The sequence below is a fragment of the Cydia amplana genome, chromosome 22 (assembly GCF_948474715.1).
Source record: "Cydia amplana chromosome 22, ilCydAmpl1.1, whole genome shotgun sequence".
NCBI classification, from domain to species: Eukaryota; Metazoa; Arthropoda; class Insecta; order Lepidoptera; family Tortricidae; genus Cydia; species Cydia amplana.
In genome coordinates, this window is record NC_086090.1 from 5750465 (window position 1) to 5765087 (window position 14623).

The following is a 14623-nucleotide window of genomic DNA, read 5'->3' on the forward strand; positions in this document are numbered from 1 at the left end:
AAGACAAAAGCGTTACGTAAGCGACATTCTCGTGGAATGCCCCTTTAGGTAAAATTAAAGTCCTACTTAAAGTGATCCTGGCAGCAGCTCGCCACGCTAGCCCTGCACGTGGCCTCCTGCTCCGGCTCTATGTAGTCCGGGAGCCCTAGGGCTCCACACTCTGGGGCTGAGGACAGAGACAGCGCCGAGTCCGATCCGTGTGTGCAGCATGCTTCTGTCACGTCGTCGCCGTCTGCGTATTCTAGAAACCAAAGAATATATGTCCACCACATGTTTACACATCATAAATCAAAATTGAAGTACCGTAGAAGTATAAAACTTTGCCCTTAAACATAACTTTGCCCACCGTTTCACTTTTTTCAGAAAGTGTATCTGTAACATTTACTTTTAACTTATTTCGCTTTTACTGAACTGTGTCGCGGTGGGCAAAATTGATATTAATGGGCAAAGTTTTATACTTTTACTGTATAATCAATAGGGGCAATAACAATTGCTCACCGTGCATGTGTCATACACGTCACACAGCGACTAGGTTCAGGACCTAACTTTTTGGAAATTTGGAAAATGAATGCAAAATTCTGGATCTGCGTTAGTTAGCAAGACAGCAAGACTTGCTACAATCGGATCAAGCTAACTTCGCATAGCATTTGTAATGGTAACCTCCTAAGGCCCAGCCACTGAAATTTCAATCTAATTCGTAGGAAATAGAGTTGATTTTGTGTTGTTTGAAGATTGAACGAAACAAAGAAAAAACGACTCTGTTCCAATTGAACATGGTTTAAATTACATCGAGCTGAAAAGGTACTATAGATAGGAAGGACCTTGGGCCTTAGGAGGGTAAAGCAAAGAGTAATGTCAAAATTTCTATGAAAACAACGATTATAATGACGCTCCCTCACTTTGTTCGATTTAAGTCGGTGCAAAGCTTTGAAGGACTCTAACCGCCATCTTCCTATTTACTCAAGGTGCAAAAAAGGCAAACAAAACAAGGGGCAAGATTTATGCCTATGACGTCGTACGGCAAAGTCCGTATTGCACTTAGATTGGATAATCTACACACCTACGACGCTATTTCTAGCTTAGTACTTATTGCGAATCCTGTCAACAAGTGTTCTCGGCAAATTATGTAATGATGATTGATAGACTTACGAACACTTAGATGCATAAAGTAATAGACTCTGTGCGGAAAGAGAAAGAGTCGTAGAATGTTTTTTCACCTCAGCAGCTCGAACAAGGGTACTTTGCTACTTAAAAACAGTGAGCAAAATCGCATTTTGCTCACTGAGTGAGACAAAATGAGCAAAATGCGATTTTGCTCACTGTTTTTAAGTAGCAAAGTACCCTTGTTCGAGCTGCTGAGGTGAAAACTTAATTGTTTAGTTTAGTTTAGTTTATTTATTTCATAATGATAAATTACAGTATAAATTATTCTTACGCTAATCTATATGAATTTACATTATGGTCGTCAATAATGTAGCATGCAAACGTATAATTATAAAATGTCAACAATGATAATCAAAAAACAATACAAACTATTAACACTAACAATTTATAAGCTAAGTTCAGAAATTTCAGAATACGTAAATAAATAACGGAATACATGTCAAACAAAATATATATAGTAGGTATCTCATAATGATCGTCATACTTATACTAAGAGCGGTAAGAATAATAAATCAGAACGAATGTCAAATAAAATCAATTTTACATAAACAAAGTAGGTATACAATTTCAAACAATTATTACAATTTTAATTCCATATATTCGTCCACTGAATACAATGGGTTATTCAATAAAAAGTTCCTCAGTCGACGTTCAAATGCTTCGTCAGATATTTCAGTTCTTAATTCGGCGGGTAGACGTTCGTAATAAGTTGGGCCTATTACTCGCGGATTCTTACATGAAAGTGCCATGCGACGCGGCACTGTTCGCAGTCTTCCCGTCGATCTGATTTGTTTGCCCATGACTTCGACACGTTTGAACAAGGACAAGTTCCTTCTCACGAACATCAGAACTTGAAACATGTATAAGGAATAATGTGTCATTATACCATTATTTTTAAAAAGTTCCTTACAGTGGTGCATTGGCTTAACTCCAGCTAGTAAACGGATAGCACGTTTTTGGAGAATTAAAACTCTCGTGGCATCTGTGGAATTTCCCCAAATCAGTGTACCGTATGACATCAAGGAGTGAAAGTGCGAAAAATATACAGCTTTGAGTGACTTCCTTGATATCAGAGGCTGTAGCTTTTTTAAAGCAAATATAGAACTGCTCAACCTATTACAAAGCTGATCGACATGGCACTTCCAGTTGAGATTCGAGTCAAGTATGAAACCCAGAAATTTTGTTTCATTGCATAATGGCATTGGACCGTTACTAATACATGGAGGCACTGTGATACTGCGACCCGAGAACATCATCACATTGGATTTCACTATATTTAACAGTAGGCCATTTGATGAAAACCATGTTTGTAGCTGGTCACACGCATCATGTATTCCCTCGGCTAACTGCGCGTGTGTTTTTGCACTCACGACAACAGTTGTGTCATCTGCAAATAACACAGATAGCCCATTTGTGATTGCAGAGGGTAAGTCGTTCACAAATAATAAAAACAGTGTATTACCGGCTGCTGACCCTTGAGGAATGCCCAAATTTACATTACCAGTGTCTGAAACATATTTTCTGCCATTGAGTGACATTTTCACCACTTGCTGACGGTCAGACAAGAACGATGCAAACAATTTGTGTGCAGAACCATTTATGCCATACAGATTTAATTTATTTAAGAGCAAATTATGGCTAATGATGTCAAAATCCTTAGACAAATCGCACAGTATGGCTGCCATCTTGTACCTGTCGTCTAGACCAGTCAAAATGCAGTCGACGATTTTATGTGCTGCCATAGTAGTGGAGCGTTTTTGTCTGTAGGCGTACTGATTGTCGGTGAGTAAAGCATTCTGTTCTAAATAGGTCATTAGAGAAGATGATAAAATGGACTCCACAAGTTTTGAGACGGTAGGTACGATCGTTATGGGCCTATAATTGTTTACATCACTCTTGTCACCCTTTCCTTTATACACCGGACATACACGTGTATTTTTTAGCACATTCGGATATATTCCAGCTTGAAACATGTCATTAACTAAAACTACTAATATTTCAGATATAATAGGCCATATACTTATTATGATATTTAGAGACATGTCATATACATCTACAGTGGTACTAGTTTTTAACATTGACTTTATAGTTTTATCCAAAAGCTCACGAGTAACAACAGGAAGTGTAAATGACGGTATATCAGTGCCGCCTAAGTGCCTACTGACGTACTGTTTGGACAGTTGCTCATCACTGTTTACTGCATGTTTTTTAGCAATGTTCAAAAAGTGGGAGTTGAATGCATTCGGAACCTCTTCATGAGACATATACACATCATCATTTTGTTTTTTTATGCAAACCGTCTGAGAGTTTGATTTTTTACCTATCTCCTCATTTATAATCCTCCACAATTCTTTTGAAGGATTCATGGTTTCTGCCAGTCTGGTTTCGATGTGATTTTGACGGGCTCGGAGCGTCTCGGACTTGATGAGTTTCGAGTAATGATCTATGCAGTCCAATATGATCGGGTTGTTAGGATATTGACGTCGTATTTCGTGAAGATCGCGGTGATTTTGCATATGTCCAAACAGCTCGTCAGTTGCCCACGGCACAGGTGATTTCTTTTTGAACCTTAATTGTTTAACCGGAAAGTGTTCGAGCTGCTGAGGTGAAAACTTAATTGTTGGTATATCTTAAGAAAACATGAGTGAATAGAGGTAAGTGATGAAGAAGGAATACATTTTTCGGGTTCTCTAATATGTTCTCAATTCTGAGGTGAAAAGTTTTGTGAACTACACGAGATCAAAGTTATTTACATCTCGTGCGCTTTTGAGTCCCTTACTACGCTCAAGATTCTAAATTAGATTCACTCGCTACGCTCGTGAATCTAGTATAGAATCTTTCGCTTGCACCGGACTCAAAATAAGCACTCGAAGAAATATCAAACTTTGATCTCTTGTTGTACAAATAAATAACTATTTTTTTACTTATTTTCTCGAAATGCATGTTAATTATAAGATGTAATTTTTTTTTTTGAAAAGATGTGTCCCGCCGAGTTTGTTGCCGGTCCCATATTGGGATACCCTCATCCAATTGAGGGGGGACTTAAATCTTCTCGGGGCAGAGGTGTAGGGTTGGAGCCGGTCTACCTAGCTTTATTTGACGTTCATAAGCGCATTGTAATTATGCCTACTTGAATAAACTATCTTTACCTTTAATGTATTGGGTCCCATACATTTCACGACTCTTCTCTTTCCGCAGAGACTCTAGTACTAAAATGTTTCAGCTGCGACCAGCTGAAGTAGGTGGCGTTCTAAGGCCCCCTTAGGTAGGTACGCGGCGACAAGGTTGCGTTAATGTTGCACAATCCAGTTTGAAACTCAGCTATCTGCCTCTTTAAAGATAACCAAATTTCGACTCTCTCGTTTGCGGTAGACCCTTAAATTGTGACGGATTGTAGAAGCGGCGCCCCCTGCGCAGAGTTTCGCGTAATATTCCCAATAGTGTCGTAGTAACGACACTTGCAATAGTAATGTGTATTACTTAAATATAATAAGGTTTCCTATTTTTCTTGTATCACTAAACTTGACAACAGTCAAACACGATTTGACAACAGTTTTGTTTTTTTTTGACGGAGTGGAAATGCGTTTACGCACGGTGTGTGGGACTCGCCTTTGGATTCGCCGCTCTTTTATCCCTCTCTTGGCGAGAGGGGGGGAGAATTTGCCCTACCCACTAGAGTCTGTGCGGAAAGAGAAGTCGTGGATTGTATTGGGCCCCATACATTCCACGACTCTTCTCTTTCCGCACAGACTCTAAACCCACCAAAGAGTACCTAATCTCATCATATGTCTATGATGTTGACACCAAAGAGCATAATAAAATTTAATAAATAATCACAAAGTTCTAGTTGACACAATTGTTAGTATCACTCTTCATATCATAGGTGCATCCCGAAAATACGGGTTACCTACTAAGATATTGTTGTAGGACAGAATTTAATTACGATATGTAGAATTTTACAAGACGCAAGAGCAACTGTGAAACGCGTCTTAAAATTATATCTTCAAATGAAGTGACTTATATAATTTCGATCGAACTTCACTTCAAGAAGTTCGTTTGATCATCAAATATAATTAGCAAGATGTCATACCAAGCTCCGGACTTTGTGACTAAAGTCAAGTTGCTAGGGCTTGTGGCTCTTATGATGGACGAGGAGGAAGAAGAAAGAATGCTTAAAAATGCAGCAAAAACCAAAACTTCTAAAAAGCATTCTACCAAAACTATGCCTAAAGTCACATCTACGTATACAAACTCTACTCCAAGCACGAGCAAGGAAACAGCTAAGACTCATTTAAATCCTTCCACAAATATATGCAAAAATACATCTACCTACGAATCCTCGGGTCTAGACGCGGGTAAAGAGACAGCTAAAGCTCATACGGAATTTCCGACATATATGCGCGGAGACGCGTTTAATCCTTATTATGCGCCTACCCCGAGCACAGCCAAGGAGACAGCTAAACCTGTCGCGAACCCATCTACAGGTAAACATACATCTACTTTCGAGTCCTCTGCTCTACGCACGGGAAAAGAGACAGCAAACCCTCATACAGGATCTACGACTCATTTGCGCACACACACATTGAATTCCTACTCGTCGTCGAGCACGTTCAAGGAAACAGATAAAGCTCCCGTAGATCCATTCACAGGTATACGCAAAACTGCATGGTCATCCCACGAATCCTTGGTTCCACGTACGGTTAAAGAGATAACTCAAGCTCCACACCCTTCCGTACGTATACGCCCAAATATACAATCTCCCTACAACCCCCTGCAACCTCCGCTACTCCCTGCGACATCTGCCTGCACGGGTAATGTGATGGCAAATAATGGTTACATGTACCCTTCCACATTTATGGGCAATAAGACATCTGCTTCCTACGGGTACTCCGCCTCACGTAATAGTAAAGGTACAGCGAAGGAATACATATATTCTTCCTCGAGCGCGCACACAAAAAATTTCACCAAGCTCCACATGAAACTACAAAAAGAAACAGATAAACAATACGTACACTACTCTTTGCGTATACGCCACGATGCAGCAAATTCTTCATTATGCATGCGTAAAAAAATGAAGGAGCTTTTTGCCGATTCTCTACGATTTGATAAAGAAACACCCAAGTACCAGACGTACTCGTACTTGGGTACTGAGGCAGCAAAGCTTGGCAGGGCCGCTACTTTACGCATAAAAAATACTGCAGACAAGTTCATCAAGGAGTTCTCGTCACGCATGTATAGCAAAATAACTAAGATTAATACAGAATTTTCGCTATGGCATACACAGACAGTTAATAGGCTCTACGACTATTATTACTTACGTTTACGTAGCGTTGTCACGAATTCTTCTTCACGCTTGCATAGAGAGTCATCGAAGCTATTTGCAGCCTTATCTTCAAGATGCATAAAAATAGAAAAGCGCCGTTCGCGTAAAGAAGCCACTAAACCCAACGTGTCTGTTAACAACTCGAACGTCCAATTGGAAAAGAATGCCTCGACTTTGGAATAGTGTTCAATGATGATGAAAATGTGACTCGTATTTTCATCCTTTAGTGCCTATACTCACATAAATAAGCGTAGGTAAACTTATACATACGGGCTTAGGTTTCGGAGTAGGTTAGGGTGCCTACTCCTTTTAGGGTAGGTACCTACGCCTCTCCTTTTCTTTCTGTAGGTATTCCATCTGGTTACACCGCCCTATCCAAGTTTTATAAATTAAATATAGCTACTGTTTTATTTATTAGAATATGAGCCAAGTCATTCCTATTTCTATCACTGTCACGTGTTTGATGTGAATAATATGATATCCACTTGGGATGCAAATAGTAAGCAATGAACTAACCGCATGTAATGACACTTGTAGACCTTGTCTTGGATCATTTATGAACATTTTACTTAATTAATGATTTGTGTCTATGATTCATTTAGGTCCGGGTCACACGCATTCATAGTTATGGTACCTACCACGCAACAAAACCTGCCCGTTATATGAGGGTTAGGTACCTAAAGAGCTTAGGCCAATGATACATAATTCCCATATTAATAGTACGGTTCTGAGATTTATTAATATGCAGTTACATTTTATTTTCGCTGAACATACAAGGAGGTCAAATCGGTAGCTCTAAAGATCATCTATCTTTAACTTTCATGTACTGAAATGACATGATGATGTACATGTACTGAATTATATATTATGAGGTAGCTATATCTTTATCATATTTATAGGTTTATGGTTGATGTTAGTCATGTATATCAACCATCTATTAGCGGCTACTGGTACTGACATTTAGAGTCGAGTACCGAGAAGGGTTGCAAAAAACATAACGACTGACATTTGCTGTAGGTATAGGTAAACGTATGCCTAATCCGTTGGTAACCAACACCTACAGTTTTTCCGAGGATTCTTGCTTGAACGCGACTAGTAGAGTTGTACTTTTGTTTTGCTTATTTTAAGAAGCTTAAAATTTCCTTTTTTTAATATATTTTTTGCGTCCTCAGATTATTGGCTATTTGTATGATTAATGATTAAGTCCCTCCACCTTTCGTATAAAATTTCGGCTATTAAAAACGTGAACTTTATGAATGTGCATTGTGCATCCCTACATTCATAAAATACTTGCATCTATTTTAAATTTGTGATGGACCCAAACGCTGTACAAAAAAACAATTGTTTTACGAACAAAACTGGGTTTTCATTTTAGTACCTACATTCAAAGAACATTAAGTGTAGGTATAGTAACTATACTTAAGCATCGTATAATATTTGCCTCTCATATTGGGGCAAGGGCAAAAAACTTAAGCGATGACTTAAGAGAGATTCTTCGTATTCATTTATAATTATAATGGAGCAAAAAGTTGTTAATACTTGGAAACAATTTAAGTACCTACATAATGATTATGGAAACATTGTACATTATGTAACGTATCTAACTCAATCCCGCCACTATATCTCATACGTATGATACATTTCGTTATTGCGGTACATATAAGTTTTATCCATAGAAAATCGACCCAAGAAGAGAATTGGTCGTGATATTTGGTAGTACTACTACTAAACTAGGTAAGTAAGAGACAAGAGCCTGTATCTCATGCCATACCATGCGTGATAAGCACGACGATAAAATAGGTACCTAAAGACATATAGTACATGCCGCATTTTGCAACACATTCTGTAACGTAAATTCAATTCAATTTATTTATTCAATAAAGATAACAGTGATCTTATGTTTGTTAGTAAATTCTTAAAAAATAATGTTAGTACTTAAAAGCTAAATTTGATTTTACATTTAACATTATTTCAATAAGGACAACACACATGATCAAAGAGTGCGTCAATATGGTTGACGCCACGATGTGGTGGGTCTTTAACATATTATATGTAGGTACAGGCGTCTCGGCACAGATCCGTGTGGTCCAAGTTTAGCAATAAAGAGTTTAATATGTTCTTACAATCGTAGGATAAGTAATAAAAAACCACTTTGTGTTGTCTATTACTCGGAAGCTACTTGATTTTAAGTGTTAACACGAAGTAAATAAATTGCATGTAAATACACATTATGATGCTTCTATGATTCTCAATAGCCTGAGGGCCTACCGCGAACCACGTTGGACGTGTTGCCTCCCTGTCACACTTACGTACGAATTTACAAGTGCGATAGAGAGGCAACACTTCGAACGTGGTTCGCGGTAGGCCCTCTGATGCCCCTGATGGCCTGAATTAAGTACAACATGGGTATCGTTAACTAGTCCACCTAGTGTTATTTCTTCATCAGCGCAGCGTGTGCTCTTTAAGTTAATTAAGTCTTGGCAGGATATTTGGGACTTTGAAAGTTCACCATTTTTTTATTAATATAATAGGTAGGTGCACTTTGCTGCGCAATGGTCGACTTTAACTTGGCAGTTAGGTGCTACTTAAAAAACTAATTTTTCCAATTTATAAATGCTTGATGAATAGAGTTCTTAAAAAATGCATGTGAACTTTGTAACTCTGATAACTGATTTAACTCTGTAAAGGTAAATAATAACTAACTGAAATCCAAATAAAATTGTCTCTAAATTTTTTATATTTTTTCATTGATGAGGCGTGCAGTCCCGAAGTTCATCGGCAAAATTTACGCCAATATATCTATTTTTTTATGAGATAGCACACTATATGACAGCTATAGGTATATGTTTATACACCTGAACAATTAATCGAAAGCATTGTAATCCTGCTCCCATTTACCTTATTTACTAAAAATAACACATAATACTCGATTAATTCCTTCACTTACGATCTTTTAGCTTAGTGCAGCTTAGCTGAACGTTTGCGTTCTCAGGAGCTTAGACGCTGATCCGATAGTCTTTAGTTACTATGGGTGCGGGTCAACCGGCCACTTTAACACGTCTATGGCATTAAGTACCTGTAGGTACTGTAGGTAAATAATACAGTAAACAATGTCCTTGCACTCATCTGAACGTCACTGTACCAAACAATGTTTTAGTGTCTGTGAGGAAAGAGAAAAGTCGTGGAATAGGTATAGGTATAGTTTGTCAAAGAACTGTCTCATTTCAAACATAGACAGAATCGGTTATCCCCACTAGTTACCACCAAGTTCTTACCAGTGGTAACTACAGGGAATTTTTTTCCCACCTTTTACCACTGGTAACTACTGGGAAAAATAATTCCCAGTGGGAATAACTAGTGGGAATTTTTATTCCCAGTAGTTACCACCAAAATTTTGTTAGAGTTAAATACTAATAAAAACAGAATAAAAAAATAATATAGAGTGATTTAATAAATCATTATTAAGTCGATTAATGTTTTAGCAAACTGCCTTAAAAGTGACGAAAAAATATTGAAACAGTTTAACCGGTACTAGTGCAAAAACTATAATATATATGCAAGGATAAATTTAATAATCCATTTAGATTATTTTTAAGTGATATTATTCGGTAATTCAAAATCACTCTATATTTATACTATACTATTTTATACTGTTTTTTTTTTTAATGGAATTTAACTCTAACAAAATTTGGTGGTGGTAAAAGGTGGGAAAAAAATTCCCAGTAGTTACCACTGGTAACAACTTGGTGGTAACTAGTGGGAATAACCCACAGAATCATACTATCTTTGCCTTACACTAGTACTAGCACCCAAAAGAAAAGGATGAGTATAGTTTTCCTGGTTCTTATTGACTGACAAATTGGTTTGACCAACAATACATAAGTATGTACCTAAGTAAGGGAACCGATACATTCTAAGACTCTTCTCTTTCCTCACGGACTCTATTGTCCACTCGTCTACTTAGGTAAACTTATCCCTTGTCTACGTCTTGGGACCCGATTCGACAAACCAGAGTGAACGAAGATGATCTTCTACAGGCTGATCAGGGGGCCTAGAGCCTAGCCAAGATCACATTAAACACGAATAATAAATAGTCACGTGACTTTCCGTAGGATATCTCATCCCGCTATATTTTATTTTCTTTTGGCGTTTGTCGATGTACGATTGACATCTTGGCTAGCCCTTGGGGAACTTGTTAAGTATTTGAGCATGGTTTGAGCCGCCTGCCAAGCCCGGCAGGTGATAAAGGACACATATGTTTCTTATTGACCGGATCGTGACTAGCATTGACAGAGTGAATCTTTAAATAAACATGTAACATGTCCTTCAGATGAATCATTGTATTTTTGTCTTGTATATTAAGCAGGTACCTACACAAGTAACAGAGTTATCTCATGTTATTTTCCTCATCAATTATAAATAATTCGATTAAACCGGGTACTTATTGCTCTAAACTCTAAGCCCTAATAGGGATTAACGGATCGGGGATCGTGAGGTTACCATCAGTTTGTCACTGACATAAACGCCGTCGAGAACGTAATTTACTTTCTAATCTCGCTCGCACTCGCATATTAGTGCAAACGGGATGGATAGAAAGTAAATTACGTTCTCGACGGCGTTTATGTCAGTGACAAACTGATGGTAACCGACCAGGGGAATAGGGATCAGGGGATTTACGTACCCACAAAGTATCCAAATTGGCGAGATCTCAAGACTATCAAAACTCAAAAGACACGCACAAATAATACCTAATATGTATATATATTTCTATATTTTAGCGAATAGGTAAATTAAATGAACATGAGAAAATATTGCCAAGGCCATAGATAGATGATCAAGTTCGATATACTTAGGCTTTTCCAGTTGCCATGTTTCATGAAGTAAGAAGGTACCTAATTTAGGTTTAGTTTAGGTATGCGCATACGTACACGTTTTGAGAGCTTTACTTTTTTAATGTTAATTAACTCCTTCATAAGACAAGTCACTCACGCTCACGGGTTACGTTTAAGTACCTACCGTATAAGTATTGTCGGTAAGTATTAATTCTGAGAAATTCAGTGAATTGGAATTGGTAATCAATTAATATCAGCCTGTTATTTTAGCACCAAGCAATTCAATCAAGTAATATCACATCAGAACGTATTCTTAGTACGTATTTTTGGCAAGTGATATATTATTCACTCTAAAAACCAAACAAAATCAGGCCACTAGGTCTAGTTCAGGTTAGGTCTCAAACTTAGCGTCCCTAATCGATCAGCTTACGGATCTGAACCGACGACCCCACGACCTGGCAGAGATAAAACCGTCAATCATGATAATGTTTATACTTAAGTATAAAATTTGTTTGTATTTAACAACGTTTCAGTAACGATGAGCATCGTCCTAAAATAGCAACATACCTACATAATTAAAGGTCACAGGTTTTTCTTTCTTACCTATATAAATTAATAAGAGTCCAAAGATAGTGCTGGGTAATTTGAAATTCGTAGATAGGTAATTTTATTTCTAATTTATCATATCGGGACTGCTTTGAATAATAGAGTTTAAAAATGCACGTGTATGAGCTCTACTACTCACATTTTGTTTAAATTTTTGGTAAAAATACCCTAAACTATATTTACCACACATAATTAATTTTCATCGAATTTCGCTCGAAATTAGATAAGTGATATTATAAATATAATTATTATTTCGAAGTATCGCGGGAGTTTTATAATAGTTAAATAATCTTACCATATGTACAAAATACAATGCCTAATTGTGACTTTTTCCATATGGCAAAAAAAATGTATTTCATACGGGAAAAGTATGATTAAAATCAATATTTAAACAATTGGCATAAAACCGCCAAAACTCACCATCCTGCGCGCTCACCAGACAACTCACGCAAAACACAAATAGCACTATCAACTTCATATTTAAAACACAATATCACAGTTTCAAAACTTAATTATTTGTAACACATATTTTGTCCAAATCTGCAAGTTATTTTACACACATGGTATGTTTACGCGCGTCTTCGGCAGAGTCTATCGTGGAATGGCTCGGGTCGGGTCATAGTTGAGGTGTTGTGATAAGATCCGCGCATGCGTTGCGAACCATACTGGTATCTTATTGCCATGCTTTCTGAGCACAAAACCAATATAAGTGTGAACTCTGAATAAGTATAATAAGTATTTTATTAATCGAAGCGAAGGTAAAGTCTCCGTTTCGCCTTGCGCAAAATTATTTCGTTGATGTCTGTCTGTCTGATTTTACCACTTTGGAAGTGTCTCTCGCGCAAACAATTCAGTTTAGAAAAAAATGATATTAGAAACCTCAATATCATTTTTGAAGACCTATCCATAGATACCCCACACGTATGGGTTTGATGAAAAAGAAATTTTTGAGTTTCAGTTCGAAGTATGGGGAACCCCAAAAATTTATCATTTTTTTTCTATTTTTGTGTGAAAATCTTAATGCGGTTCACAGAATACATCTACTTACCAAGTTTCAACAGTATAGTTCTTATAGTTTCGGAGAAAAGTGGCTGTGACATACGGACGGACAGACAGACGGACAGACAGACATGACGAATCTATAGGGTTCCGTTTTTTGCCATTTGGCTACGGAACCCTAAAAATATATGATGTACATTAGGTACCATGCAAACTTCCACCGAAAATTGGTTTGAACGAGATAGTAAGTAGTTTTTTTTAATACGTCATAAATCCCTTAAATACGGAACCCTTCACGGGCGAGTCCGACTCGCACTTGGCCGCTTTTTTTAAATATCTTTCGTTAAATTGAAATAATCACGATTATTCAGCAGTCGCGCTAGTGTGCACGTTGACAGGCTCTTGAAACTTTTTACCTTCGAGTACGTCATAATTTTTTGTGTGATATATAAATTGCCTAAAGGTCACACCGTCACACCGTCGGAAATATAAGGCGTTGAGAGGTCCTGGGAAACGAGGGGTTAATTAAGGTTACGTCACACAGGCGCGTTTTCCGGGCGGGGCCGCGCTTTTACATTTTTAGTGTACATATAAAACGCTCATGCCCCGCCCGGAAAACGCGCCTGTGTGACGTAACCTTAATTAATACTTATATGTAAGTAGGTCTCGTTCCGTTAAAAAATTAAAAAAATCTTAATGGGGTAACCATGCAATATTAGAAAATTACAGATACAGATATATCAAGGGATATTCTGGTTAGTTCGAGCCGATTGCTTCACAAGATATGGGAAACTGCACGACTGACCTGCTTATTTAATAAGACTTATGATCTTCGCTAAATCACGGCGCTTATGGCCTTCTGTGAGGGGATAGCTAATATTTTGTATGTACAGTCGCCATCAGATTTATCGGAGCGGCTAATGCGCTCACAAATATCTGAACACGCCTCTATTGTCAGGGCGTTAGGGCCCGGCCACATGTGCGCGGTGCGGCGCCGCCGCCGCCGCGCGGCGCGGCACCGCAGAAATCTGCGGCGCCGCAAACCGCTCTGCGGCGACGCCCGCCGCAACGCTAAATTTTGCGGTGCCGCAGCGCGGTGCGCGGCGCCGCGCGCGGTGCCGCAAAGCGGTGAGTTTCGCCGCGCGCGGTGCCGCCAAGCGGCGTGCGGCGCCGCGTGCGATGCCACGCTGCATAGTAAAGAATAAAATTCGACTACCAGTTGTTTAATCAGACATGGATCCCTTCACACGTGTTCTGCTCTTGCTGTTGTTATAGCGATAGCGGTTCGCCAAAAAACGCTGTAAATGGTGTTAAAGGTATCAAAATCGGTACGATTGATCTTTAGGACATTTGAAACAATTTGACCCGAAGCACCAACAAATAAAAAAATGAGAGGAGTTATGACGTCATCTTTTTTTGTATGAAATTAAAAAAAAATTGTTTAGAAACCTATCGTGTGTAGTATTAAACGAAAGGGCTTTCTAAGACGATTCCAAAAATATATCACATCATTACATTTGAGTAATTTTTTTTTTAATTATAATAAAAATATTTTTTAAAACATACCAAGTTTGGGTTTCTCCAGATACAATACCGTTAAAAATTTTTTTGTTAAATATACCTCAAATTATACCTAATATCCTCATATCTAATTCTAATAAAGCAATTTTGAAAATATTTACATTTAGTATATTTGTTT

At 38.0% G+C, this 14623-nt stretch overlaps 1 protein-coding gene across 1 annotated transcript in view; it reads right to left on the reverse strand.

Moving 5' to 3' along the window:
* Nucleotides 1–12487, reverse strand: part of LOC134658509 (latent-transforming growth factor beta-binding protein 4-like) — a 32373-nt gene extending 19886 nt beyond the window's left edge. The window contains exons 1-2 of the mRNA XM_063514194.1: nucleotides 12346–12487; nucleotides 67–241 (exon numbers count right to left, since the gene is read on the reverse strand). Of these exons, the coding sequence (XP_063370264.1) occupies nucleotides 67–241; nucleotides 12346–12403 (233 nt within the window). The 5' untranslated portion in view covers nucleotides 12404–12487. The remainder of the gene's footprint in view (nucleotides 1–66; nucleotides 242–12345) is intronic.
* Between the last annotated feature and the right edge of the window lie 2136 nt (nucleotides 12488–14623).